At 46.6% G+C, this 26780-nt stretch overlaps 1 protein-coding gene across 5 annotated transcripts in view; it reads right to left on the reverse strand.

The window, feature by feature from the left end:
• DEUP1 (deuterosome assembly protein 1) overlaps positions 1-26780 on the reverse strand; it is a 688113-nt gene that overhangs the window by 66188 nt on the left and 595145 nt on the right. For all 5 annotated transcript variants that reach the window (XM_069639298.1, XM_069639300.1, XM_069639299.1 and 2 more), the window contains one exon: positions 16620-16911. In XM_069639298.1, the coding sequence (XP_069495399.1) occupies positions 16620-16911 (292 nt within the window). The remainder of the gene's footprint in view (positions 1-16619; positions 16912-26780) is intronic.

A 26780-nucleotide genomic window follows, 5' to 3' on the forward strand; every position in this document is an offset into this window, starting at 1 on the left:
TCCCCCTCCCACCCTGCGAAGGCTGCCAAGACATGAGAACAGAGGCCCGCTCTGCGCTATCCCACCTCCCCCGACCGGACTGGAGCCGCTTCAAAGATTTGTAGCCCCACTGCAGCACCCAAGGCCGCGACCAGCCACCTGCATTATTTACAGCACAGCAGTAAACCTTTGTTTAAACTCACGCGCCCCCTCGTAAACCCCCACAACCCACCGGACCGTCTTAGACTTATAGCCCTGGGCTATCAGGACACCCAACACTTTGACAACACACAGCGGAACATCCATAACAACTTCTAACAAGACAGAAAGACCTGTACCACCCGCCCCAGGCCCCGAAGCTTAGCCCCTCGACCTATGGCCCCGGTCGACAGGACAAGGGTAACCAGGCCTCGATGTATTACCTCCAGACCTCTCACAAGGTGCATTCCTCCTGTGTTGCATTAACCTATAGCATAAACTATTGAAAGATTTACTAAAGAGAATAACACTGTAAATGACTGGATGACTGCGGTGTGCATGGCTGAGGGCAAGTAAGTCAGGAAAGGCATTCGTCTCTGCCACAAGCCGCCTTGGCACACCAACACCGCCCGGATGAACTCAAGCCGACCTGCCAGGCCCAGCCCCACCCACGAGGGTGACCAGTGACGTCCTCCAGCCAAGACCAACCACGCCGCAGCAGCACCTATAGTTAGTCATCGCCACCCAATCCCAATGAACTTGTGCCCCCTATAGTATGTAGGTTTTGATGACGTTTTTTGTAAATATATACGCCTGTCTTTGCAATTGTCAGACAGAGCGCTCTCGGAGTTTGCAGAGTTCTTTGCATGCCCAATTCTGATTGATAAACTCCCATTTACGCTCACCCGCACTCTGTCTTGGCCTTATTCCCATTTTGGGAGAGTTCTTTATTGTCTCTCATTGCGGGGAGGATCGTGCTGTTTGGGGACGCTTGCTTTCAGTGGTGACCCCGATAGCGTGATTTTTATTCCTTCCTAACTCCTTATAACCGTCCCCTTCTGGCACGAGAATCTCCGGTCGAAAAGGGATACGCACGGTGAGCCGGCTCCGGGAGGCTGCCCGCCAACGGCGACCGGTACACTAAGAAGTGCGCACTCAATAGAGAGGGGGTACGGGATCCCGGTTGAAAAATCCCCTTTGAGTACCGCTCGCCGGAGCCGGGGCTGACTGTTGAGCTGACGGCGACACTGCCTGGACGGACCCAGTTTCGGAGACTATCGGTTCAAGACGGGCACGTGAGTACTGAGTGCGAGCGATCTTAAAGGGAGCGGGGAGTGAAGTGTAGGACAGGAAACGAAGAGGGGTACGTAGATCTACTAAGGATCATCTTAAATTTTCCTTGCTTTTTCTTTGCATATGGCCATTAGGACTAAGAGGTGAATAAGAGATAAAAGTGACGGGAACCTAGCTCCGAAAGGGGGTGGAAGGCGGCGGCGCATAGTGCTATCTTGACTAGTACTGGGAATATATGAAGAAGTGGAGTATAAAATAAAAGTGTTCAGCAAAAGGGGACACTGAGAGTACATTAGTGATCGCTATTACACTTTTCCTTTCTTTTCTTAAAGGTGGGGGGGGAGAACATAGAACTGTGATCAGCACAAACTTAGGGAGACAGTAAGAGAAAAATAGTCCCATTAGAGGGGGGGGGAAACAGGTTAATATCTATATATATACGCATCTAGATATTCAAATAAGACGAATAGGGACAGCCGGCTAGGGAGGAAAGGGAGGGCAGCTTGAATGGTGAAGGGTGCCAAGAGGTGTGTGCACCTCGTATGTGCTAGAAGAGATTTTGATGTTGTGAATGTGTGAGCGGTTACAAATGCGTAATAGTTAAATGGTCATGATAAGTGTGGTCAGATAAAACCTTTTTTCCCTCTTCAGATAACGTCAATATAGTGAAGTGAGTGAGTACCTCTTTGATTTCCAGGCTGACATTGTCAAAATAAAGGAGGGGTTGCTCTTGTATGTGCCCCTCAAGGAGAACAGAATAGACATTGTGTACGGCCAGTTTAGTATTGTGCAGTCAGGGAGGGGAAGAGCCCAAAGGGACCCGACATTGAATGCGAAGTAAAATATACAATTCATATTGATACTACATTTACATTGTAGTGCAAACACACTGAGACACACCAGCACTAGGAGGGCACAGAGATGGGGGCTGAAACACCCTTATCACATATTTGTAAGAATCTCCCGGGATACGTGGAGCGGATTAAAAAATATCACGACCAATGGGTGACTGAGCTAAAGGGGGAGGGGTTACCGCAGATTTGGCCCGAGGGAGGGTCATTTGATAAAAGAGTTTTGGATACGGTGGCCACATGTATTTTTCTAAAATACAAAGGAAAACAGCTGCAAAATAGGAGGGAAATATTAGATCTTTGGAGGTTATTTGAAGAGATACCACCGCCTAAGACACCAGCACCAAATCCTGATCTCCCGTCCACCACAGATAATCCACTACTAATACAAAGAGATGTCAAAGAAGGCTTAAGTGTAGCGCCACCAGTAGAGGTAATAAGTTTATACCCGATAATAAAGAAGCCTGTGCCCGCAGAGGGGTACAGTGACCCCACTTACATACCTCCCCCGAAAGATACTACACCCCACCGGCCCACGGCACCTCCGCCATATGAAAGCACGAGGGAGCGAGCCCAGGCAGGCACACAAAGGGTAGATATAGAGAAGCTCACAGATGATTTGGAATCAAGACTGACGATAGCAAAGGATGAGCTCTCGAGGATAAAAGACATATGCGAACGAACAGCACTAGATGCAACTAGATTAGGGCGTACGTCCAGAGCGCCAGGTGAAAATAGAAAGCCCGAGGAGGGGTGGAAAAAGGGCGAGATTTTGTTCAGAATTGAGGATGAACCAACGCGAATAATAGAAGTATGGCCTAGAGAGGGAGATGTTGCAAGCGAAGAAAGGCTTGGGGGAATTAGAGAGGAATTGCTGTGTGATATAAGGGACGAAGTAGAAGAAAGCGACAGGTTGAGTATGGCGATGGGAGGGGGAAGCGAGGGGGAGGAAGGTACGTGTTCACTGAGAACCCTGGATGATGAGTGGACGGGGCGACTAAGGAACAGAGTGGGAAAAATGGCATCACTGGGAACATCAGCAGCCAAAACGGGTCCGGACGGAGCGACAAAAGGAAGGCTACAGCTCCCGTTGATACACAGGGGAGGAGGGAGGCCTAACTATATCCCATGGGCGCAGATGGATAAAGCCAATTTATTAAAGCTATTGCCCCCGTTGTCAGGTGGGGCAAGTAAGTGGATATATGCCTTTGAGAAACATACTGCTGGGGTGCCCCTAGCCATAGGAGATGTAAAAAGTCTACTCGTATCAGTGGGCGATCAGGCTGAAAGGGTATGGGTTAAGGCCAGTTTCCCGGGAGTAACGTTAGACTGTGACCGCCATGATGGGGCCTCCTTCAACACAGTGCGTGCTAGGGTGTGGGATGCCTTACGCAACACATTCCCAGATACACCGGACTTACAGTCAGTGATGCAGTGTACAATGAATGACGGGGAAGAGGCTATGGATTACATTTTTCGGGTCCAAGAGATGTGGAGAGCAGAAACGGGCACGCCCTGGTATCAATCGACATCTTTATTTTATTTTATCATAAAGAAAGGGCTCCCAAAGGAAGTGCAGAAGGCGCTTGACAAGATAGCAGGTATTGAAGCAAAGGGATGGCCAGAAATTCAGAGCATAATAGTACACCATTGTAAACGAATCAAAGAAAGGGAGAAGGAGGTGGCGCAGAAAAGATTGGCAGACGAGGCAAAGTTAGTACAGTCAAAGTTAGTGAAGGTTGCAGCAGCAGTAGCCGCGCTCCCACACAGTAGAGAGGGAGATGATGAGGAGGAGGGGCTAGTAGCACTCCAAGGAAGGGTGGCAACTAATTGGGCGGGAACAGCACAACGGCAGTGGACAGAGCAGGAGCAAGGTGGAAGTCCGCAGTGACAAGAGTGGACCCCTCGAGGGGGACGAGGTGGGTACAGGGGCAGGAGAGGAGGCGGACAGGGGTACGGGGGAATGGGAGGAAATGGATGGCAGGGTCCCAGGGGCCCCCAGGGGAGTTGCTGGAACTGTGGACGATGGGGACATTACTCCAGGGAGTGCAGAAGTAGACAACATAATGGGTTCCAGGAGGAGGAGACTTATGGTCATCCACACCCGGGAAGCCCATATAGTCTCCCAATGGGACAGCAGCAACTAAGAAACCCCGGCCAGGGTACCACGGGCCAGCAACAGGGACACCAGTATAGGACACAGAACCACCCCCAAAACAATGACAGTATGCAATACACGCCAGGTAACCCTTTCGCGACAACAGCAAACGGGGCCCCCGCGCCAGCACCTTACAGCGGCATGTCAGTGGTGTCAGGGAATGTCTTTAGTGAGGGAGGGGCAACGAGATACCCCGCATAGGACAGCCCACAGAGAACACTTGCGTGTCCAGTTCTATCCACCACCTACAATGCAGCAGAGGAACCATTGGTAGGGGCGCAGATAGGAGACAAGCAGTTTATATTCATGGTTGATTCGGGAGCGGAGAAATCATGTATCAGAGAGGGCCGATTCCCGTTATCTAACAGGAGGTTAGAGACGCAGGGGTTCTCTGGGGCTGTAGTTGAAGTTCCTTACACAGAAGCTTTGGATGTAACAGTGGGGGGTAAGACTGTGAAGGCACCCTTATTGTATTACGAACATTCCCCAATTAACTTGCTAGGGAGGGATCTCCTGAGTAAACTCAACATGACCATATCATTCACCGAGAGAGGGATAGTGTGTTCCACACCCGGGATATGCCCCTTGCGTGTAATGTTGGTAGTTCAAGCCTACACAACCACGCAGGAAATACGAGGGCTGCCACAAAATGAGGAAATGTTTATCAAAGGGCTGAAGACTCTGGCCCTCATAATTCCCGAGCTAAGAAGCATAGACTGGAGGATTCCGGCGGAATTCCTCTTCCGCCCCATAGTGTGTCCCAACACAGCACCAGGATCCGTGGTATCATTAGACTTGCACGCTGTACAAGTGTCAGCAAAAAGGATCGCTGTGATTGGAGTAGACGAGGAAGGGTGCGAGTGGCGCACAGTGCTGTGCACAAACGCCAACATCGCCCTACGAGAGGTAACAGATGAGGATCTCTTTTCAGAATCAGAAGGGGATGGTGAGATAGTGATGGAAATAGCGATGCCCTGTGATATTTTAATACAAGCAAGGGAGACCCCCGTCCAATTGATGACAGTGGTAGGAGCACCACCGTCATTTTTTGATGACGACATGAGGCTCGTACCAGACAACTTATGGACAACAGGCCCCCATGATGTGGGACTGTTGCACGGAGTACAACCTGTGGTAATAAAAGTAAAGCCAGGAGCAATTTTACCGCGAGTTAAACAGTATCCTTTGTCTCGTGAAGCTGAAGAAGGGATAAAAGAGACAATAAATGCCCTACTAGCACAAGGGATAATAGTGCCTTCAAACTCCCCATGTAACACTTGTATTTATCCAATCAAAAAAGCAAAAGGGGGGTCTTGGAGGATGATACAGGACTTACGCCCCCTCAATGATGTAATTCAGAAGGAGTTCCCTCTAGTCCCTAACCCGGCATCAATACTATGCAGCATCCCGAAAGAGGCATCACATTTCACAGTGGTAGATTTGAAAAACGCATTTTTCTCCATACCCCTGGCTGAAGAGAGTAGATACCTTACCGCCTTCACACTGGGGGGTAAAAGATATGAACATTGCAGATTACCACAGGGTTACTGTGAGAGCCCGAGCATCTTCAATCGCGTATTACATGAAGACCTAGGAAACCTATCAGTTGAGAGCACCATTATCCAGTACGTAGACGATTTACTAGTCTGCGCACAAAACGAAGAGAAATGCCGAACAGATTCCATAACATTACTGACTTTGCTGGCCAACAAGGGGTACAAAGTGGACAAGGGAAAGCTACAATACTGCCTGACAGAGGTCCTGTACCTAGGACAATTGATTTCAAAAGATGGGAAAAGAATAATACCAGACAGAGTAGAAGCCATAAGATCGGTAGGTGAACCCACAACAGTAAAAGATATGCAGAAATTTTTGGGAATGTGCAATTACTGCCGAGCATGGATATTAGATTATGCAGCATACACCAGGCCCCTATTACAAGCATTAAAGGTGGCCCAACAAGAGAATAGGAAGATGGAATGGACGGAAGAGATGAGCGCCTCTTTCCGAACATTAAAAGATTTGATTTCAAGCGCTCCAGTACTCGCAAACCCCGATTATGGACGCGAGTTTTACCTGTTCTCACACTGCAAAGAAACACTGATGACAGCAGTCCTGACCCAAAAAACGTCCTTAGGACACAAGCCATTGGCTTACTATAGTGGTACTTTAGATGCCGTGATGCAGGGCCATTTCGCATGCGAGCAATCACTCGCTGCAGCCGCGTTCACGATTGAGAAAAGTGCCACCATAGTAATGGGTTGCCCGGTGACATTATTTGTGGAACATTCATTATTTGCAATATTAGAAAGATCAAAAAGCACACTGACCACACAGCGGGCGACAGCCTACGAGATTATATTGTCCAGCGCCAACATCCATATAGTGAGATGCAAGACAGTGAACCCCGCCACATTCATTACAGAAGCGTGTACACTAGAGGACATGCAGAACCACGATTGTGCAACCTACACAGGAGAAAGAGGGGAGGGCACAGTGGTGTGTGAGAACGCTCTAAGCGAGGGGGAAGTGTACTTTGTGGATGGGTCTGCATCAATTGACGTGGACACAGGAGAAAAACACGTTGGCATGGCAGTAGTGAGGTTAGAAGACGGTGAGTATGAAACACTGGTACAGTACCGCCTCCCATCACATTACTCCGCACAGGCAGCAGAACTGATTGCGCTCATAGAAGCACTACATGCAGCAAAGGGTTGTGCAGTGACAATATACACAGACTCAGCTTACATGACAACGACAGTACATGGAGGCCTAGCAAGATGGGGGCGTAGGGGCTTTAGGAGGGCAGACGGAACACCTGTACAGCATGCAGAATTGTTGAAAGAGTTCATTGAGGCCCTGCAAAACCCTACAGCAGTAGCAATAGTAAAGTGCCAAGCACATACATCCAACACAGATGTTGTGTCTTTAGGGAACGCGGCAACGGACGCTGCCGCCAAGGAGGCTTCCTATTTTCAGAAAAATGACACAGGTGAGTACATGCTTAAGAACAAGAGAAACGAAGAGCCCCCAGAAGGATATAATATGATGCCCATACCACAAATAATAGAATTACAAGAAGGAGCCAGTGCAGAGGAAAAATTAATGTGGACAAAACGAGGGTGCAGCAAGTCAGGAACAGACCTGCTGTGGAGGCAAAATAACTCGGAGAAGGTGGTAATGCCAATCCAGCTACTAGAGATTGCATTTCAACAGCTACACTTCCCTGCACATAACACCAAACAGCACATCGCAGCAGAAATACAGGAAGAATGGTTCGTGCCCTGTCTCCAGGAGCATGTGTCTCGATTGGCAATGGAATGTACAACATGCCAAATATACAATTCAGGAATGACATTACGCACTCTCCGGGGAACAATTCCTAAACCCATTGGCCCATTCAAGGAACTACATATAGATTACGCAGACATGGGGGAAAGATGTAATGGTGCACGGTACATGATTGTGGTTGTGTGTCCATTTTCAAGGTGGGTGGAAGCAGGACCCTGCGCACGACCCGATGCCAAGAGCGCCGCCAAGTTCCTAGTAAGGGAAGTGTTCCCGCGCTGGGGAATTTGTGACGTGATTCGCTCAGACAACGGCACTCATTTTGTGAATGAGCTTTTTAAGGAAGTCACTACATTATTGGGAATAAAACATAAATTATGTTCAATTTATCATCCTCAATGTAATGGCGTAGTGGAAAAGATGAACGGACTGTTGAAGGGCAGGTTATCAAAACTATGCTTCTCATTAAAAAAGAATTGGATTTACTGCCTACCCCTTGCGCTATTTGAATTACGAAACCAGCCAAGCAAAGACCACCATTTGTCCCCGCACGAGATCGTGACTGGGAGACGGATGAACACAGCACACTCGCCACTGCGCGAACACTCAGACGCTCACAGAAGCGCCGCGATATTGGGAGATGAGTTCACAGATTATTTAAAGAAATTGACAAGGGCAGCGCGCGTGATATCAAAGCAACTCTCCCCACCCTTCACTAGAGAAGAGGGAAATGTAACAGGCGCTGTCACGGAGCCAGGGCAACAGCTACAGCTAATGCCAGGCGACTGGATTTATGTCAGAAGCTTTGTGCGTCGGTGGAATGCACCACGATTCCATGGCCCATACGAAGTAATATTTTGCACGCCCACGGCAGTAAAGGTCAAAGGGTTGAGGTACTGGGTGCACTTGACCGATGTACGAAAGGCATATAGCAACGTACAAGAGGAGGTAGACGAGGGGGCACAGACAACAGCAAACGCTGCAACTGAGTAGAATGACTGAATATGAACTTGTGTGTATGCGATGGTACCAAACTTGAATAAATGCACAATGGAAAAAAAAAAAAAAAAAGAGGAACAGTTTTTAACTTTTATCTTGTTGAGTGTATATTTATATATATAATGGAATGCAAAATTATAAGTTTGTATACACCCTTGTCTGTGAATACCCCTCCCCGTATCCCCACCCACCTCCATTCCCCGTCACATGTATATTGGCACTAATGGTGCTAGCAAAATGTTTACATGTATGCACTCAATGCACTTTTATATCTTAAACAGGAGCTTCCATGGCATCTAACGGGCAGCCTGCAACGGATAGATTTACTAGAATTAGAGAGTGGTTAACTCAGAAATGCATATATTCGTATGAATGTGGACTATCTGCGTGCATCGTATTGTTTTTCACATTGCTGTTTGGTCTGGTTGCATACTGGTTCATAGCGTTCATCTCTATCGAGATGAACGAGGGGGGAGGGAGTAACACAACTACTGAGACCAATACAACTGCAAGTGTCAATGCCATTACAAGGGAAGGTGATTTTTTGATATGGGACGGAACTAAACTTGTGTGGGGCTACTATACTACGTCATCCAATGTTGTCATCTCACAAGATGGAGGGCCAAAGGGTAAAAGGCAAAATAACACACTGTCCCCACCTGAGATATCTAATTACAATGCTCACAGCTTAAACGACCGAAATCCCTCTGCCATATCCTGGTTGTATAACACCCCCACCAGCCAACCTGCCCCCATGGCCATAGACAATCAAAGAATGAAAGCAACACATGAAACATTAGATGATGACTGGGTGAAGGGGGGTGGGAACGAGAAAGGGGGGTTTGTCTTGCCCTTCGTTCAGGAGGTTGGGAAGCGCCAAAGGAACAAGAATAGCAGACGGAAGAGGGAAACAGGGAGGAGGAAGTATGATGAGTACTATGGGCTAGGTCTAGATAAAATGGAAGACCCACGACACCCCCACCAAACAAATAAGTGGTATGCAGATATGAGTGCCACAGCTAAGCAAACAACAAACGAGAGCTGTTATGTCTGCTCCCTTATTCCTCACGCATCAGGTACACCCAAAGTACTGTTACCCAAAGAGTTGCCAGTTATAGATGCCCAATGTCTCCTTCATCTTACGTTATGCAGAATTAAGAACACCTTCCAGGCACATGAAGTGACTTTTTGGATGCTACAGAACGAGAAAACGTGCTACCCAAAACCGGCAGGGGTGGTATGTCTGAAGGAACCATTTTTTGTAATTGGAGGGACACTTTTTTCTGACAACAAGTGGAAGGACGAAGAAGTAATGTGCAAAGCTGAAGCACTGAGGGGTGTGGCGCCGGTGAAGTTGCAATGGATAGAAGAAACGTGCACACCTGTGTGGAAGGAACACATTTCAAAACTAACCTGGGTTACGCCCATCGAAAAGCCTTTCAAGCTGCAGAGTGAAATAGACTATGAACTATGTTTCGAAGGAGAGGGGAAAACATCCATGGGGATGAACAAGAAGTGCAACAAAACCCTCACCATCCCAGATCTAAGAAAAGGGACTGCGGCCCTCATGGACACGTACTGGGTATGTGGCAACCAGGCATACCTACACCTCCCCCCGTCATGGAGTGGCAGCTGCTCAATGGCCACTTTGCACTCAGCGCTAATGGTGATACCAGAAAGCCACATTGGTGGAAGCAAAAGGACACAGGAACGCACACAACAGAGTGTGGCCCAACCAACTGCAGAATCACAAATGTATGTTCTGTCTTCTGGAAACAAAGGAGAGGTGCTAACCCGTCACAGACGAGCATCAAATTACATCTCACAAGCATCATCAGAACTATTGGCTCAGATCCCAGACAAATATCGATTATTCAGCTCAGCAGAAACATTTTTTGCCTCACTCGTATCAAGTGTCCAAGCAAGGGCAAACGCAAAATGGCTTCAGATAACCCGTTGGGAATTGATTCAGCTGGCAAACGACACTGAAGAAGGATTTAACATAATAAAGGTCGAATTAAGAGCTCTGCGACTGATGACCATGCAAAACAGGTATGTCCTGGACCTGTTGACGGCGATGGACGGCGGTGTTTGCCGAAAAATAGGAAGTGCCTGCTGCACTTTCGTACCTTCTGAAGACGCAGAGAACGGCTCCCTGTCCCATGTGATCGAAGCAGTCCACAACCTAGGAGAAAAAATGAAGATGGAAGGCGGAGCAGAAGATAGTACATGGTTCGATAACATCTTCTCCTGGGTCCCCTCATGGCTTGGAACAACTGTGAAATTTTTGATGCCAGCTGTGGTGTTCCTCCTTTTGATTTTCTGCCTGTGCCAGGTGGGTCTTCGAGTCTGTGCTAGCGCAGTACCAAATGGTGCAATGATGATGGTGACAATGGGCAACTCACACGGTACAATAAAAACAATGCAAGAAGCACAAATACAAACAGGGATAGATAACACACCCAGGTACCAATTGGTGCCCATGTATCACGACAAGGATATTGTAGATAAGCTGTGGCACACCACCATCAAAGAGCCCCGCATACTAGAATGGTACGAGGAAGTTTGGGTGGATTTGGAGGGAGATGGTGGGTGTATATATCTCACGTGTACTCCAGATGAATACGCCAGGAGAGGTGAGAGCTTAAGGGGAGTGTGCAGAGCATGGATGCCTATCAAAGGAACTCCTGCATGGGATGAGGCGGTTATGGACGAAGCAGAATGTAGGAGAATAGAAGAGCTAAAGAATTCGTTACTTAAGTAACGAAAGGGGGGAAATGTAGGGGAGGACTGGTCCAAAAGACCCCTCTCGCCTGCGTTCCCTCCCCAGGTGAGGGCTATGGCTCATTGGGCGTTCCCTCATGCCACCCGGGCCCAGGTGGTGGAGGGCTCACCCACTGGAGACATTGCCCACACGTATCAATTGCCCATACAAATTTAGCTAGGCCCAGAAACCATTATTCTATCTGGTAAAGATGGTGTGAGCTCAGCGCACTGTAGCGCGGCCCCCACCCTTGGAGAGTTCTCATCCCTGTTGCCGCAGCACCCTGGCAGATCCGCTGCGAGCACGTTCCCACGAGCAAGACGGACATGAGGTAGCGCAATACGCTAACATTGTAACAATTCACCTCCCGCAGTGTACTAGCGCTATCAGCATGACCCGGCCAGCAGGCCTGAACAATGAGAAGAACGGTAAAATGGTCATCTGATGGGAGACAGTCTTAGTATATGTGTATATAGTAATGTCAAGACCACTTGCAAAGTATACTTTCTTCCACAGAATCTCTTATATTACAAACGTCTGTAGAATGTATTAAAATGAGAGAGCATGCTCCCATGATATAAGCAATGGCGGGCTCACACCATTGCAGGTGGATACTAATAATAAAGGAACGCTCAAGGGATCTGTTTGTTGCATGTATCACTGGGCAACCTACCTCCCATGGTTTTGCGTCATAACTAAGCTAATGCTGCTAGAGTACACGAGAAAGCAAATGCATTTATACTATGAACTCACGTAAAGGATGCGCGAGAATGTACTTATCATGTAGGTATGTCTAAGCCCCTTATGTGCCACCACCGTCACGTACAGTGGCGGGTCGTTTTCTATGTACTCCACCGACCCAACTACTACCTCATTTACTGCAAATGTATATGCATGTAACTAAAATATTGTAGCTGCTAGAATATAATGCACAAATATGGTGCGCGGACTGGATAGAATCGAGATACATCCAGCAAAATTTAAATGCATGTCTTGAAGCGATTTTGAATAAGTATTATAGAAAGTGTTCAAATATTCGTGATGTCTTTACCTACATTCGGCAACACACGAGGGAGATACCTTTGTGAATACGTACAAGGCCATTCCCCCTCCCACCCTGCGAAGGCTGCCAAGACATGAGAACAGAGGCCCGCTCTGCGCTATCCCACCTCCCCCGACCGGACTGGAGCCGCTTCAAAGATTTGTAGCCCCACTGCAGCACCCAAGGCCGCGACCAGCCACCTGCATTATTTACAGCACAGCAGTAAACCTTTATTTAAACTCACGCGCCCCCTCGTAAACCCCCACAACCCACCGGACCGTCTTAGACTTATAGCCCTGGGCTATCAGGACACCCAACACTTTGACAACACACAGCGGAACATCCATAACAACTTCTAACAAGACAGAAAGACCTGTACCACCCGCCCCAGGCCCCGAAGCTTAGCCCCTCGACCTATGGCCCCGGTCGACAGGACAAGGGTAACCAGGCCTCGATGTATTACCTCCAGACCTCTCACAAGGTGCATTCCTCCTGTGTTGCATTAACCTATAGCATAAACTATTGAAAGATTTACTAAAGAGAATAACACTGTAAATGACTGGATGACTGCGGTGTGCATGGCTGAGGGCAAGTAAGTCAGGAAAGGCATTCGTCTCTGCCACAAGCCGCCTTGGCACACCAACACCGCCCGGATGAACTCAAGCCGACCTGCCAGGCCCAGCCCCACCCACGAGGGTGACCAGTGACGTCCTCCAGCCAAGACCAACCACGCCGCAGCAGCACCTATAGTTAGTCATCGCCACCCAATCCCAATGAACTTGTGCCCCCTATAGTATGTAGGTTTTGATGACGTTTTTTGTAAATATATACGCCTGTCTTTGCTATTGTCAGACAGAGCGCTCTCGGAGTTTGCAGAGTTCTTTGCATGCCCAATTCTGATTGATAAACTCCCATTTACGCTCACCCGCACTCTGTCTTGGCCTTATTCCCATTTTGGGAGAGTTCTTTATTGTCTCTCATTGCGGGGAGGATCGTGCTGTTTGGGGACGCTTGCTTTCAGTTCCCTATTGTTTGGGTAATAGAGTGTGTAAGTGGGAGAGGGCAGGCTGAGAATAGAAGTGTAGAAGTGCGAGGCGGGAATTTCAAGCTCCTTTCCTTCAAAGTCTTTTTTCAGATGCTTAGGCCTTCCCCAAACGAATATGGTGAGGGAGAGACAGAAGGCTGATTGGTTCAGAGAGTGCTGAGTGGATCTGGGCGAGGATTCTAGACTGCTGTTTGTCTATTCAGCCATGGGAAAGGTACTACTTTTTAAGATCTCCTGAGCAATAGATTAAGTTGCTAAGAAATTCATCAGAATAGTCTCCAGATTGACAGCGGATCTTCATGCAAAATGATCCAGAAGAACCAGGTGTAGGGGTACAGCATTTATTTGATAGCAGGAAGTTCAATGCGTTAATTGTAGAAGCTCAGTGTTCATGAAAATATGTTAAAGTAAAGCCCTTGGCACAACCAGTAATTAGAATTGGAAGACTAAATGAGAGAAATAAACTTGGCTCACCAGAGTAGAAACTGCATAGCGTCAGACCAGCGCAGAAATCATTGACATTGTGGGAACTGCGCTGGGCACTTACTTGAACTAAGGACAGCTTACACAGAGAGGTCGACAGCCATCAGCCGGAACACCCAGAACTTTGCAGGTCTGAAAGGGAGACGGGCCGTGCCTGGCCCTGCGAGCAGGAACATCTTGACATGCACGCTCTGAGTATAAAGGTTCTAGTGGGAACCCACACACACTACAAGAAGATAGCGTCTCAATACAGGCGATTTCTCAGTGGAAGAACGCATGTGCAAACTCAGAACTCTGCATTTTCGCTGCTTTCCTGAATTCTGAATTATAACCTGGTACCGTTCATCTGTTGTTCAAAGAGGAAACTGCAGGAACTCAATAAAACAGAACCTCTTGCAAGATGTTCTGTTTTATTGAGTTCCTTCAAGAGTAGCACATCAACAAATGCAATACTGGGAACTCAGAGGCAAAGCCAGTAGCCTTAGGAAGTCTGCCTGAAAACAAAGTTCAACATTCAGCCATGCACATAGGGGGGTTATCTTTAGGCTAATTTAGAGACAGAAAAGGCTACAGTTGAAGTCATCTTTAAGTGCAGATGCTCATAAACTAAGGAAGAGTCAAGACTCAATAGCCTCTAGGCTTTTAGAGGAGGCTTATCAGGTATAAAAAACAATATTAGGGGTGGGAGAGTGCTGTTAAATCGACCAAGGGAGTTTCAGTTGTGAACCATTTATTTTCTCTTTAAACCCCTACAGATGTCTCGAAGTAAGTAGAGTTCCTGGTTTTAATATTTTATCTCAATCCCCTTTCTCTTCAGGGTACCAGGGTACACCAAAGTACTCGGTTGCTGCACACTGGATGCTTTTGGGGATCTGTGGGGCTAGTGTCAGCTCCTGGGGAAAACCTGCGTCCTGACAAATGCAAACTGGTCTGTAGCAGGACAGGCTTGTTGATGGTTCAGGGATGGCAAAGGCATGGAGATAGCATTGCAAATCCAGTCCCGGTGAAGTCATCAAAACAACTGGCATGCTGTGATGAGGTTACATTGGCACCGCTCCTTTATGTGTGGAGGAGCTCTTGGTACAATGGATAATCAGGTTACATGTCATGTGCTACGTTGAGGAGGTACATTTGGGATTGTCCAGATTCCTTCCCGGGCCCCAAATCATTATGTTACATGTGACCTATAAAAGATGTTGTTAAATCCGTTCATTTTAGCTGATCACTGCTTAACCAGAGTAAGCCCCTTTCACAAAACTATATTCAGAATGACCCTGCTGTGCTTGGTAACAGACTTGAACTTCCCTTTGTAGGAACTAGGGTGTATAACCAGCTTAGGCACTTCAGTGTGCAAGTACAGCGGTATGATGGCTATTGACTCAGGGACCCTCTGAGCTAATGCCCTTCAATATGTTGCTGTTAGTGAGACATTACCCCATTCCCCAGTGGCTCCAGCCCGCCATACTATTTCCATCATGGCGGAAGGGCTTTATAAGCTGTCTCCTGCTGTCAAACCTGTAATAATTTAGACCAATTACGAAATGGGGCAGAACGATAGGGTAGGACAAATTAACCTTAAACAAAGAGAGCAGACATTATAATAATGGTCTGGGGAAATGGGAAAAAACGACCCCCCAATCAGAACATTATTAGATTAAGGAACAACCAATTACATCCATCATTTTCAAGCTTTCCATGAATAGCACTATGAAAGAGCTCAATTTGCTGCAGTAAAGAGGCAGAGGTCCGGCTGCTGAGCAGAAGCTAGAGCAAGCAGGGGAAGGGTGCAGGTTGTAAAATAAAAGCAAGGAGGAGACACTGAATAGGAGGGTTGCTGGTTTAGACAAGATCTCTAAACCACATTTCTGGGGCTGAAAGAATGTTTATAGAAGGTCTGAAAAACAGGATTAAGAAACTAACACGCCCATGAGGGCAACCTCTGACTGGAGGGTGAGATTATCACAGCCTAGCAAAACCCCTAATAATGGGGAAAGAAATACTCGCTGGTTGGAGTGTGCTGAGAACGTTATGCCAGGAAGGTAGCCCGTGGCTAGGGGCTGAGAATATCTATGACTGACAAGTACCCTAAAGCAAGGGGGGAAGAAGTAATTGCAGGTTGAAGATTGCCAAGAAGCAAGCAGTGTGCCCGAGACTGTATCAGGGAAGATCTTTATTCCCATGCAAGACCGCGTAAGACACTTGCGGCCAGATTTTCAAAAACGCTTGCATATAAAAAAAGAAACACGAGCAGCTTCCAGTGTTGGGCAATGAAGAGCACAGCCCCAACAAATGACATAACTTCATGGAAGACAAATCCGCTTCAGAGGAGTCGACAATGAACATCAAGGCTTGGACCAGGTGCTGCAATTTTGGACTGGCAGGAGATGAGACATGCTGAGGTAATCCAGAACATGAGCATGTGATTAAAGCATGATTATGTTTTAGCAGAAGTCATTTATTTTTCAATCCAATTAATGGGACTCACCCTGGTGGTTTATGCCAAAAATACTTTAACACAATAATTAGATTAGCTGTTAACAGCTTTAGATGTCGTTTAAAAGTTTAAGAAAAAAAGAAGTAAAAATGATCTAGGCAATTTGGAAACAAACCCTATGAGTGCAGCATGTGCACCACCTACTGAGCAAGAACAGATTTTGAATTTGCATTTAATAAATGGTACATTTTACAGATTACAAGACTGCTGTATTTTCACATTATGTGCAGCTGTGCCTACTTACCGGCGGGGTGTTATCTCCTTTGCTGTACAGAGAATCCAGGAAAATGTTAGACATATCTGGATCCGGGCGCAGGTTCTTCTGGTGGTTGTGACATCCGGCGGCTGAACATGCTGGCAGAGCGTCCATAGCCGGCTCTCGAGAGATGTTAGCTCTTTGCATGGGGCTGGCCGCCCTGCCACCATGACCGTGACTTAAATTGCTGTTGTTACCCAGCGAAATGTCTTTGCTTGTGTAGTACCTGATGTCATCCATTATGTGGTTTATCTGCCATTCGTTTTCAGATCCAAAGGCTCTAAAATGAAAGAAATTCAAAATATTTTTAATTCATTTAAAATATGGTCTGTTCACTCATTATTGAGCAGTTGTATTTCCATCCATATTTATTACATTGAGCATGCAATTACCGTAATTTATGCTTAACACAGTGCAGGTTTAAAGCTTTACAATTAATAAAAAAATACGATGCATACAACTATAACTCTTGATGGATATGCTCATACAGTATAGTATGTACTCTACAGGGCCATTCCGTAAAAGTGGAATTTGCAAGCAATTCTGTGGAGTCCCCTGCATTCATTTTTAAACATTTGTAAAGTGGAGTATAAGTATGGAGAGTAAAACAAGGCAAAATCGCCTTTACTATTCACTCTAGCAATCCGGTTTAGTTTGGGCTGGGAGGGTGACAAGAGTTTCTTGGTCGTTGGGGTGAATATGGCACCTAGGGTTTGGGAAGAAGGAATGTGGAAGGGAGGGCTTATTTGATATTGTGTATTTTGGAGTATAAGTAGTCCATGAGGGAGTTTAAGGTGGAAGGGGGCTTGGTAGGAGTGTTGGTTGGTTTGGAGGGTGGCTTGTTGATGCTAAAAGGTTTCTGTGTGTGATTTGGGCGGATCAGAGGTCTTGGAATTAGAATGCAGCTTTTGTGCTGCATATGGCCATTTTGTATTTGGAACAGCAGCCTTTGAATGGTGTTCCTTTGGAGGGCATGTATTAGTTTGCCAGGCTCTTTCTAGGTGTTTGGCCTCTTATTTAATGGCGAGAAGGAAGTAATTAAGCTATGGCGGGTGGCAGTGGTGTTTCTTTGTTTTAAGGGGACTATTTGGTTGATTGCGCGAGTGATGTGGTGGTGTTTTTAATACTGAGAAGTGAGGTGGGTGGGTACAGGGGGAAGTTGGGATGGTATGAGCGGTGCGAGAGCTGTCTTTGAAATGTGTTTGATTTGTCTGGCGAGGGCGCAGGGGATGTTTGGCATATGGGGTCTGCTGTGTGCAGAGTGAGTGTGAAGGGAATGGCAAAGGGGCCTGATACCCAGATTCGATTTTGCCCAGAAACTCAGAAAATCAGAAGGTCCTGTGTGGTACCAGCTATGTGTGTGGGGTAAGTGATGATTTGGACAAGGTTGTAGGGTTGTAGGGTGAGAGTGGAGTGAGGATACTGTTCAATATGGGGTTATTGCCTTGGATGGAAATCATCCAGGTAGATGTTGGTGTAGGGCGAGCTTGGGTTGTTAGCAGTGAAGTCAGTCCATTCAATTTGGAAGTTGGGATCATGTGTTGGCGGGGGGGGGGAGTAGTTCGATGGATGAAAGTGGAGTGTTATGGAGGGGAGCAGTGGTGAAAGGCTTCAAAGGATGTGCATGGTCAGTGAAGTTGCTTAATGTTAGTGAATCTTTGTAAATTTAGGCACCTGTTTTGAGTGCCTGGTCCCTGTGGTGGATGAAGTAGTGTGGTGGGAGCATGCCAGGGATGATAGGTGGGTTGTGGGGTTTTAGTAATGTCTTTGTGAGAAAGAGCATTTCCAGGTGTGTGTAGTGATGAGGTAATTGATTACATGTGCAGATGAAGAGTGACATTTCAGGAGGATGCCATGTGTAGGAAAACAGTTCTGTCATGGGAGAGGTGTATTCGATTTTGATGTGTATGTTGTTTGTGTACTCTGCTGCACCCAATGGCAAACAACGGTTAAAAGGGGGCACGATATAGAGATATCTACTCCACTCTTAGCTCTGCCCACCCTTGGCTCAGGATGCACAAAGGAAATGACTTACATTCCCAAATTGATCTAAAAGTAGTGTTGGGAAGGAAACAATCCTTGCCTATCCCCCACCCCCTCCGAAGTCACTCCAGGTGAATAACATACATAGTAACAAAGCGGGACACCCCCCACGTGCTTATGTCACACAAAACCCCATAGCAAATAACACATATAATATAACCCTATCCTTGTAGTGCAACACCATTTTGAACTAGGCCCAGCGCCATCTTTTTATTAGGCCTGAAAGTCCATCTCTCTGTAGAAATGCAGCTTTTCCATTCCCAGCGCGTCGTGCATCCAGCCCACACCTTCATCTCCCCCTGCCAGCCCAGAGCGAGGCCTGTTCTCACGGAGTCCAGCCATGCCTTGTTACAATTCTGTAGTATCATTCCCGAAAGAATGTCCTCTGCGGAGAGCGTGAGACAGTGACAAGTCATAAGCCCAAGTGCCCATTCATCTCCACTAAACTGCCCTTGCACTCTCAATCCTCACCCTGCCAGGCCAGAGCCCACCAGCTTCGACCCCCCAGTTTCTTTCATGCTGATGCCCATCTGACCCCCTGTGCCCTGAACATTCCAGAACTCCCACAAAAGCCCTAATCCCGTGTAGCAGTATTTTCTCCCAAAAGCAACACATGTCCACCTATATCACTAGAACCCAAGACACAGATGGTAGATCAAACCTTTGGGATGGGCACCTGGGTGCGGGGATTGCAGTATCAAAGAAGAACCCCGAGTGTAGAGGTTGGAATGCCAATATATCAGCTCATCTAAAGTACCCCTATTCATGCAAGATTTTATTTCTGCATTACCAGATCTTGTTGTTTAGTTTAGTTAGATAGTTATGTTGCACACTCGACCTGACCTTCACACCGCGGAGATAAGCCCAGCTGACCCACATGTGCCAAGAGCAGCTGAGAGATGACGGCCAATTAGCATCTTGTATCCCTAATAGTAACAACTGTTCTATTGGCCACTCTCCAATCCGATGTACCACTGTGTCCACTATGCATGTTGTCATCAATGATGCTGTGTGCCTTCTTAATGTGCTGCCCGTGTAATGTTTTGGCAGAGCGCTCTCGGGCAGCAGAGTTCTTTGCTGGCAACTTTTATGATTATATAAACTTTGTTATCTTTGCAACTTATCTCCTGGTCTCATTCCCCTGACGGGGAGTTCACTTTATTTTTGCATATTGTTGGGATACTCGCTACTACGGTTCCTTCAGTAGTCCAACAGGAAAACGGGGAATATAACAATCCAGTCCTCTTTTCAGTCTCTCTGAAGCAGCAGCATGATCACAGGATGGAGGTAAGGTGCCACAGACAAGATTGCACAGCAGGTTTCCAATCTTCAAGATGGTCGTTTTGATGGAGGTCAGGATTGGGATTTTAATTCTACCTGAAACAAGAAGAAGCCAGGCGTGGGCTTAAAGCGCGGCACTTGCATTTTAAGGTAGTCCTAAACTGCAAGATTGTAGCTTTGAAAGGGGGGTGTGGGTTATGGTTCTAACCCTACCATTTGAATCCCATGCCCAGTTCTGCAGATAAAGAGCTTGACCTTCACTATGCGGAAAAGGATACTCTCACGCTGCATGCTGGACTGCCCGGTGAACAGTGCCATCATCAAAAGCACATGGAATGGTCAACGAGAATAATGGGTACTGGAACAAGTGACGTCCATTTCTGGTAAGGTTTCCATCAACTCACAATAGTCTTGGCTACCAACCATATTGTACCCAAAGATATTGTAGCAACCTTTGTCTGGGTTCCTAGCAAAATTAAATGGGGCCATTTATAGCAAAAAGGCTCCGATAAGGATACTATTGTGGGATACTAGAGGTAAGACACTTTTCCTGGATGTGGGAGAGCAGTCAATTGGCTTTAATGTGTACTGTGATGAATCCGGTGGAGTCATCACCAACTTCCCTGTCATGACCTCCTCCCGTGTGGCCGGAGGACAGCAGCCGCTAACTGATCCTGACCGTGGGGGTGGCTATATGAGGGAGGATCACAAGGGAGAAGACGACTACCACTGGGGCGGTGGTGACTCCATTGGATAAGACAAGGTAGGTGCCCCCCCCTTTCTCCTAAAGAAGACTCAATAATACCCAAGACCCTAATGGCTTACTGTCACCTAATAGTTACACCCTATAGGAAAAGTCAGAAAACCTTTCCTATACATCATACTAGTCAAGCCTCCATTTATGACTTAAATACTCACAACTCATATATAACATCTTATGGTTTTGATGTATCTTTATGTGAAGCTTTTGAACAAAAACATCCAAGAAATCCATTAACATCCATGAACTTCAACTCCCATAAATCCTCAAGTACTGAGACGAGGAAGGAGTTTATGCAGATCAAGAGAAGCCTGAAGTCTAATGTTAACTAGTTGTTTTGTTGTACCCAAAGTAAGCAGGGCATTTAAAACTAACAGACGCAGTGCAGAAAACCACTGTGCAGGAGAGAACGAGGAACCCTGGGCTGGGACTCCTGACAGCGAGGTTTCCAGACTGGTGTGGCGATACGAAAAGCAGAACGTTGGTGGAAGGCACGCCCTTGGAAGGCTGGAGATCGCGCAGACTGCAGGAACATGACTGCACAAACTAACAGCGTTCTCCGTTCCAGGGAAGCTGGCGGTTGCACATGGAGCCGTGATGGACACTGACAGAGCATCTGTACAAACCTAAAGGGGAAAAGATAGCACTGTGGAAACGCGAGCAAGGTTGGAGACACAAAGAAGACCCAGTGAGTCTGCCTAGAGCAGTGCGGAACCCCAGGCGTTACCACATGGCGTTACCACACGGACACCAGCGAATGTTTGAAGTGTATGAAGTTGCAAATGATAGAAAGACACCAAGCTTGGTTAATTGAAATCAAGGAAAAGCACAAGTTCAAATGCCAATTAGAAGAATGTTTGAAAGCCAACAAAACAAAGGGCCAAAATAAGCCCCAGACAAGCCCGGATGCATTAGATGTCAACGTGGGGAAAGTTGAAACAAGTGCTACCATAGGCAAAAATATTTAACACTTATGGGCATATGCTACTTTGTACAGTGAAAAGAACAGTGAAACAAATAAAAAGTCCTGGTAAGAGAATATACCAGGCAGTTGGGAGGCAAAGGCCATTAGAGGAAAAGAGGGAGAAAGGAGAACCCTTACCTCGTGAACTTTTGCAGAAGTGCCGGTAGAAGAATATACCAGGCAGTTGGGAAGCAAAGCCCACGAGAGGAAAAGATGGCGGGAGGGAGGAAAGAAAAAAACATACCTCCCAAACCTTTGCAGAAGAATACCAGGAAGCTGGGAAGCAAAACCTGTGTGAGGAAAAGGGGAGAGAAAGGAGAGCAGAAGTCCAAGCAGGGGAGTATGCCAGGCACCTTAAGTTGTGTAAAGAGCTTGACCTTTGTGGAAGATACCTGGCAGGGGAGTATACCAGGAGATCTGAGAACCCCATAGGAGGATTCCTGACAGGAGAGTATAACATGCAATTTTCAACAAGCAAAGCTAAAGCAAGACTTCTATGGAATTTATTGTTTGAAGTTAAAGAAAGACCTGTCATACAATGTATTATTTGAAGTTAAAGAAAGACTGTTATGGAAGTTATTGTTTGAAGATAAACATTGTGAATCCAGTACCAAAGACACAGAGAAACTGTTGGATAAAGAGACACTTTTTAATAGAAAAGAATTGTTGGATGAAGAGACACCTTTTGCCATCCTACCTAAAAATCCAGGGGAAGGGAATCACCCTCTGGATCTGAGGGTCTTTCCTTAGAAACACCTTTTTGCTGGAACTATTCTTATAAGTTTGGTTGTGAACACTTTTTTTACTAATATAAAGTCAAAGACATTTCCATGCCCTTTTTGTTGTTTTGCTTGTAGTGTGAGGGTCAGCTTAGAATGTTGGGACAGAAGGACGGCTTTTTAAGTTACTGACTACTTGACACAGACAGATCCTTCATTTCAGTTTTTAGGTAGGGAGAATCCTCTTTAGGATAGAGCTAGCGAGGAGTTCTTTCAATCCCATTTCTGTTTATTAAAATGTCTGACTTTGAGAATAATATATCTTAGTGGCCACCTCTCATTTCTGATACCTCAGAGTACTATGAAGTCTTAGGTTTTCAAGATACTTGGCTCATTACGATCCCTCTGGTGAATGGAATTAATTTCATAATGGAACCTGCTAAAATATGCCACACCAAAAGGCTGCTTATAAATTGGGATTGAAAACAATGCAAAGGTATATCAGTTGCATCTGGATAAACAAAACCATAACATTTTGGAAGGGGGCTTGGTAGGAGTGTTGGTTGGTTTGGAGGGTGGCTTGTTGATGCTAAAAGGTTTCTGTGTGTGATTTGGGCGGATCAGAGGTCTTGGAATTAGAATGCAGCTTTTGTGCTGCATATGGCCATTTTGTATTTGGAACAGCAGCCTTTGAATGGTGTTCCTTTGGAGGGCATGTATTAGTTTGCCAGGCTCTTTCTAGGTGTTTGGCCTCTTATTTAATGGCGAGAAGGAAGTAATTAAGCTATGGCGGGTGGCAGTGGTGTTTCTTTGTTTTAAGGGGACTATTTGGTTGATTGCGCGAGTGATGTGGTGGTGTTTTTAATACTGAGAAGTGAGGTGGGTGGGTACAGGGGGAAGTTGGGATGGTATGAGCGGTGCGAGAGCTGTCTTTGAAATGTGTTTGATTTGTCTGGCGAGGGCGCAGGGGATGTTTGGCATATGGGGTCTGCTGTGTGCAGAGTGAGTGTGAAGGGAATGGCAAAGGGGCCTGATACCCAGATTCGATTTTGCCCAGAAAACTCAGAAAATCAGAAGGTCCTGTGTGGTACCAGCTATGTGTGTGGGGTAAGTGATGATTTGGACAAGGTTGTAGGGTTGTAGGGTGAGAGTGGAGTGAGGATACTGTTCAATATGGGGTTATTGCCTTGGATGGAAATCATCCAGGTAGATGTTGGTGTAGGGCGAGCTTGGGTTGTTAGCAGTGAAGTCAGTCCATTCAATTTGGAAGTTGGGATCATGTGTTGGCGGGGGGGGGGGAGTAGTTCGATGGATGAAAGTGGAGTGTTATGGAGGGGAGCAGTGGTGAAAGGCTTCAAAGGATGTGCATGGTCAGTGAAGTTGCTTAATGTTAGTGAATCTTTGTAAATTTAGGCACCTGTTTTGAGTGCCTGGTCCCTGTGGTGGATGAAGTAGTGTGGTGGGAGCATGCCAGGGATGATAGGTGGGTTGTGGGGTTTTAGTAATGTCTTTGTGAGAAAGAGCATTTCCAGGTGTGTGTAGTGATGAGGTAATTGATTACATGTGCAGATGAAGAGTGACATTTCAGGAGGATGCCATGTGTAGGAAAACAGTTCTGTCATGGGAGAGGTGTATTCGATTTTGATGTGTATGTTGTTTGTGTACTCTGCTGCACCCAATGGCAAACAACGGTTAAAAGGGGGCACGATATAGAGATATCTACTCCACTCTTAGCTCTGCCCACCCTTGGCTCAGGATGCTCAAAGGAAATGACTTACATTCCCAAATTGATCTAAAAGTAGTGTTGGGAAGGAAACAATCCTTGCCTATCCCCCACCCCCTCCGAAGTCACTCCAGGTGAATAACATACATAGTAACAAAGCGGGACACCCCCCACGTGCTTATGTCACACAAAACCCCATAGCAAATAACACATAGAATATAACCCTATCCTTGTGGTGCAACACCATTTTGAACTAGGCCCAGCGCCATCTTTTTATTAGGCCTGAAAGTCCATCTCTCTGTAGAAATGCAGCTTTTCCATTCCCAGCGCGTCGTGCATCCAGCCCACACCTTCATTTCCCCCTGCCAGCCCAGAGCGAGGCCTGTTCTCACGGAGTCCAGCCATGCCTTGTTACAATTCTGTAGTATCATTCCCGAAAGAATGTCCTCTGCGGAGAGCGTGAGACAGTGACAAGTCATAAGCCCAAGTGCCCATTCATCTCCACTAAACTGCCCTTGCACTCTCAATCCTCACCCTGCCAGGCCAGAGCCCACCAGCTTCGACCCCCCAGTTTCTTTCATGCTGATGCCCATCTGACCCCCTGTGCCCTGAACATTCCAGAACTCCCACAAAAGCCCTAATCCCGTGTAGCAGTATTTTCTCCCAAAAGCAACACATGTCCACCTATATCACTAGAACCCAAGACACAGATGGTAGATCAAACCTTTGGGATGGGCACCTGGGTGCGGGGATTGCAGTATCAAAGAAGAACCCCGAGTGTAGAGGTTGGAATGCCAATATATCAGCTCATCTAAAGTACCCCTATTCATGCAAGATTTTATTTCTGCATTACCAGATCTTGTTGTTTAGTTTAGTTAGATAGTTATGTTGCACACTCGACCTGACCTTCACACCGCGGAGATAAGCCCAGCTGACCCACATGTGCCAAGAGCAGCTGAGAGATGACGGCCAATTAGCATCTTGTATCCCTAATAGTAACAACTGTTCTATTGGCCACTCTCCAATCCGATGTACCACTGTGTCCACTATGCATGTTGTCATCAATGATGCTGTGTGCCTTCTTAATGTGCTGCCCGTGTAATGTTTTGGCAGAGCGCTCTCGGGCAGCAGAGTTCTTTGCTGGCAACTTTTATGATTATATAAACTTTGTTATCTTTGCAACTTATCTCCTGGTCTCATTCCCCTGACGGGGAGTTCACTTTATTTTTGCATATTGTTGGGATACTCGCTACTACGGTTCCTTCAGTAGTCCAACAGGAAAACGGGGAATATAACAAGCCAGTCCTCTTTTCAGTCTCTCTGAAGCAGCAGCATGATCACAGGATGGAGGTAAGGTGCCACAGACAAGATTGCACAGCAGGTTTCCAATCTTCAAGATGGTCGTTTTGATGGAGGTCAGGATTGGGATTTTAATTCTACCTGAAACAAGAAGAAGCCAGGCGTGGGCTTAAAGCGCGGCACTTGCATTTTAAGGTAGTCCTAAACTGCAAGATTGTAGCTTTGAAAGGGGGGCGTGGGTTATGGTTCTAACCCTACCATTTGAATCCCATGCCCAGTTCTGCAGATAAAGAGCTTGACCTTCACTATGCGGAAAAGGATACTCTCACGCTGCATGCTGGACTGCCCGGTGAACAGTGCCATCATCAAAAGCACATGGAATGGTCAACGAGAATAATGGGTACTGGAACAAGTGACGTCCATTTCTGGTAAGGTTTCCATCAACTCACAATAGTCTTGGCTACCAACCATATTGTACCCAAAGATATTGTAGCAACCTTTGTCTGGGTTCCTAGCAAAATTAACTATGGGGCCATTTATAGCAAAAAGGCTCCTATAAGAATACTATTGTGGGATACTAGAGGTAAGACACTTTTCCTGGATGTGGGAGAGCAGTCAATTGGCTTTAATGTGTACTGTGATGAATCCGGTGGAGTCATCACCAACTTCCCTGTCATGACCTCCTCCCGTGTGGCCAGAGGACAGCAGCCGCTAACTGATCCTGACCGTGGGGGTGGCTATATGAGGGAGGATCACAAGGGAGAAGACGACTACCACTGGGGCGGTGGTGACTCCATTGGATAAGACAAGGTAGGTGCCCCCCCCTTTCTCCTAAAGAAGACTCAATAATACCCAAGACCCTAATGGCTTACTGTCACCTAATAGGTACACCCTATAGGAAAAGTCAGAAAACCTTTCCTATACATCATACTAGTCAAGCCTCCATTTATGACTTAAATACTCACAACTCATATATAACATCTTATGGTTTTGATGTATCTTTATGTGAAGCTTTTGAACAAAAACATCCAAGAAATCCATTAACATCCATGAACTTCAACTCCCATAAATCCTCAAGTACTGAGACGAGGAAGGAGTTTATGCAGATCAAGAGAAGCCTGAAGTCTAATGTTAACTAGTTGTTTTGTTGTACCCAAAGTAAGCAGGGCGTTTAAAACTAACAGACGCAGTGCAGAAAACCACTGTGCAGGAGAGAACGAGGAACCCTGGGCTGGGACTCCTGACAGCGAGGTTTCCAGACTGGTGTGGCGATACGAAAAGCAGAACGTTGGTGGAAGGCACGCCCTTGGAAGGCTGGAGATCGCGCAGACTGCAGGAACATGACTGCACAAACTAACAG

The sequence above is a fragment of the Ambystoma mexicanum genome, chromosome 7q, assembly GCF_040938575.1.
Source record: "Ambystoma mexicanum isolate Mex_15411 chromosome 7q, UKY_AmexF1_1, whole genome shotgun sequence".
NCBI classification, from domain to species: domain Eukaryota; kingdom Metazoa; phylum Chordata; class Amphibia; order Caudata; family Ambystomatidae; genus Ambystoma; species Ambystoma mexicanum.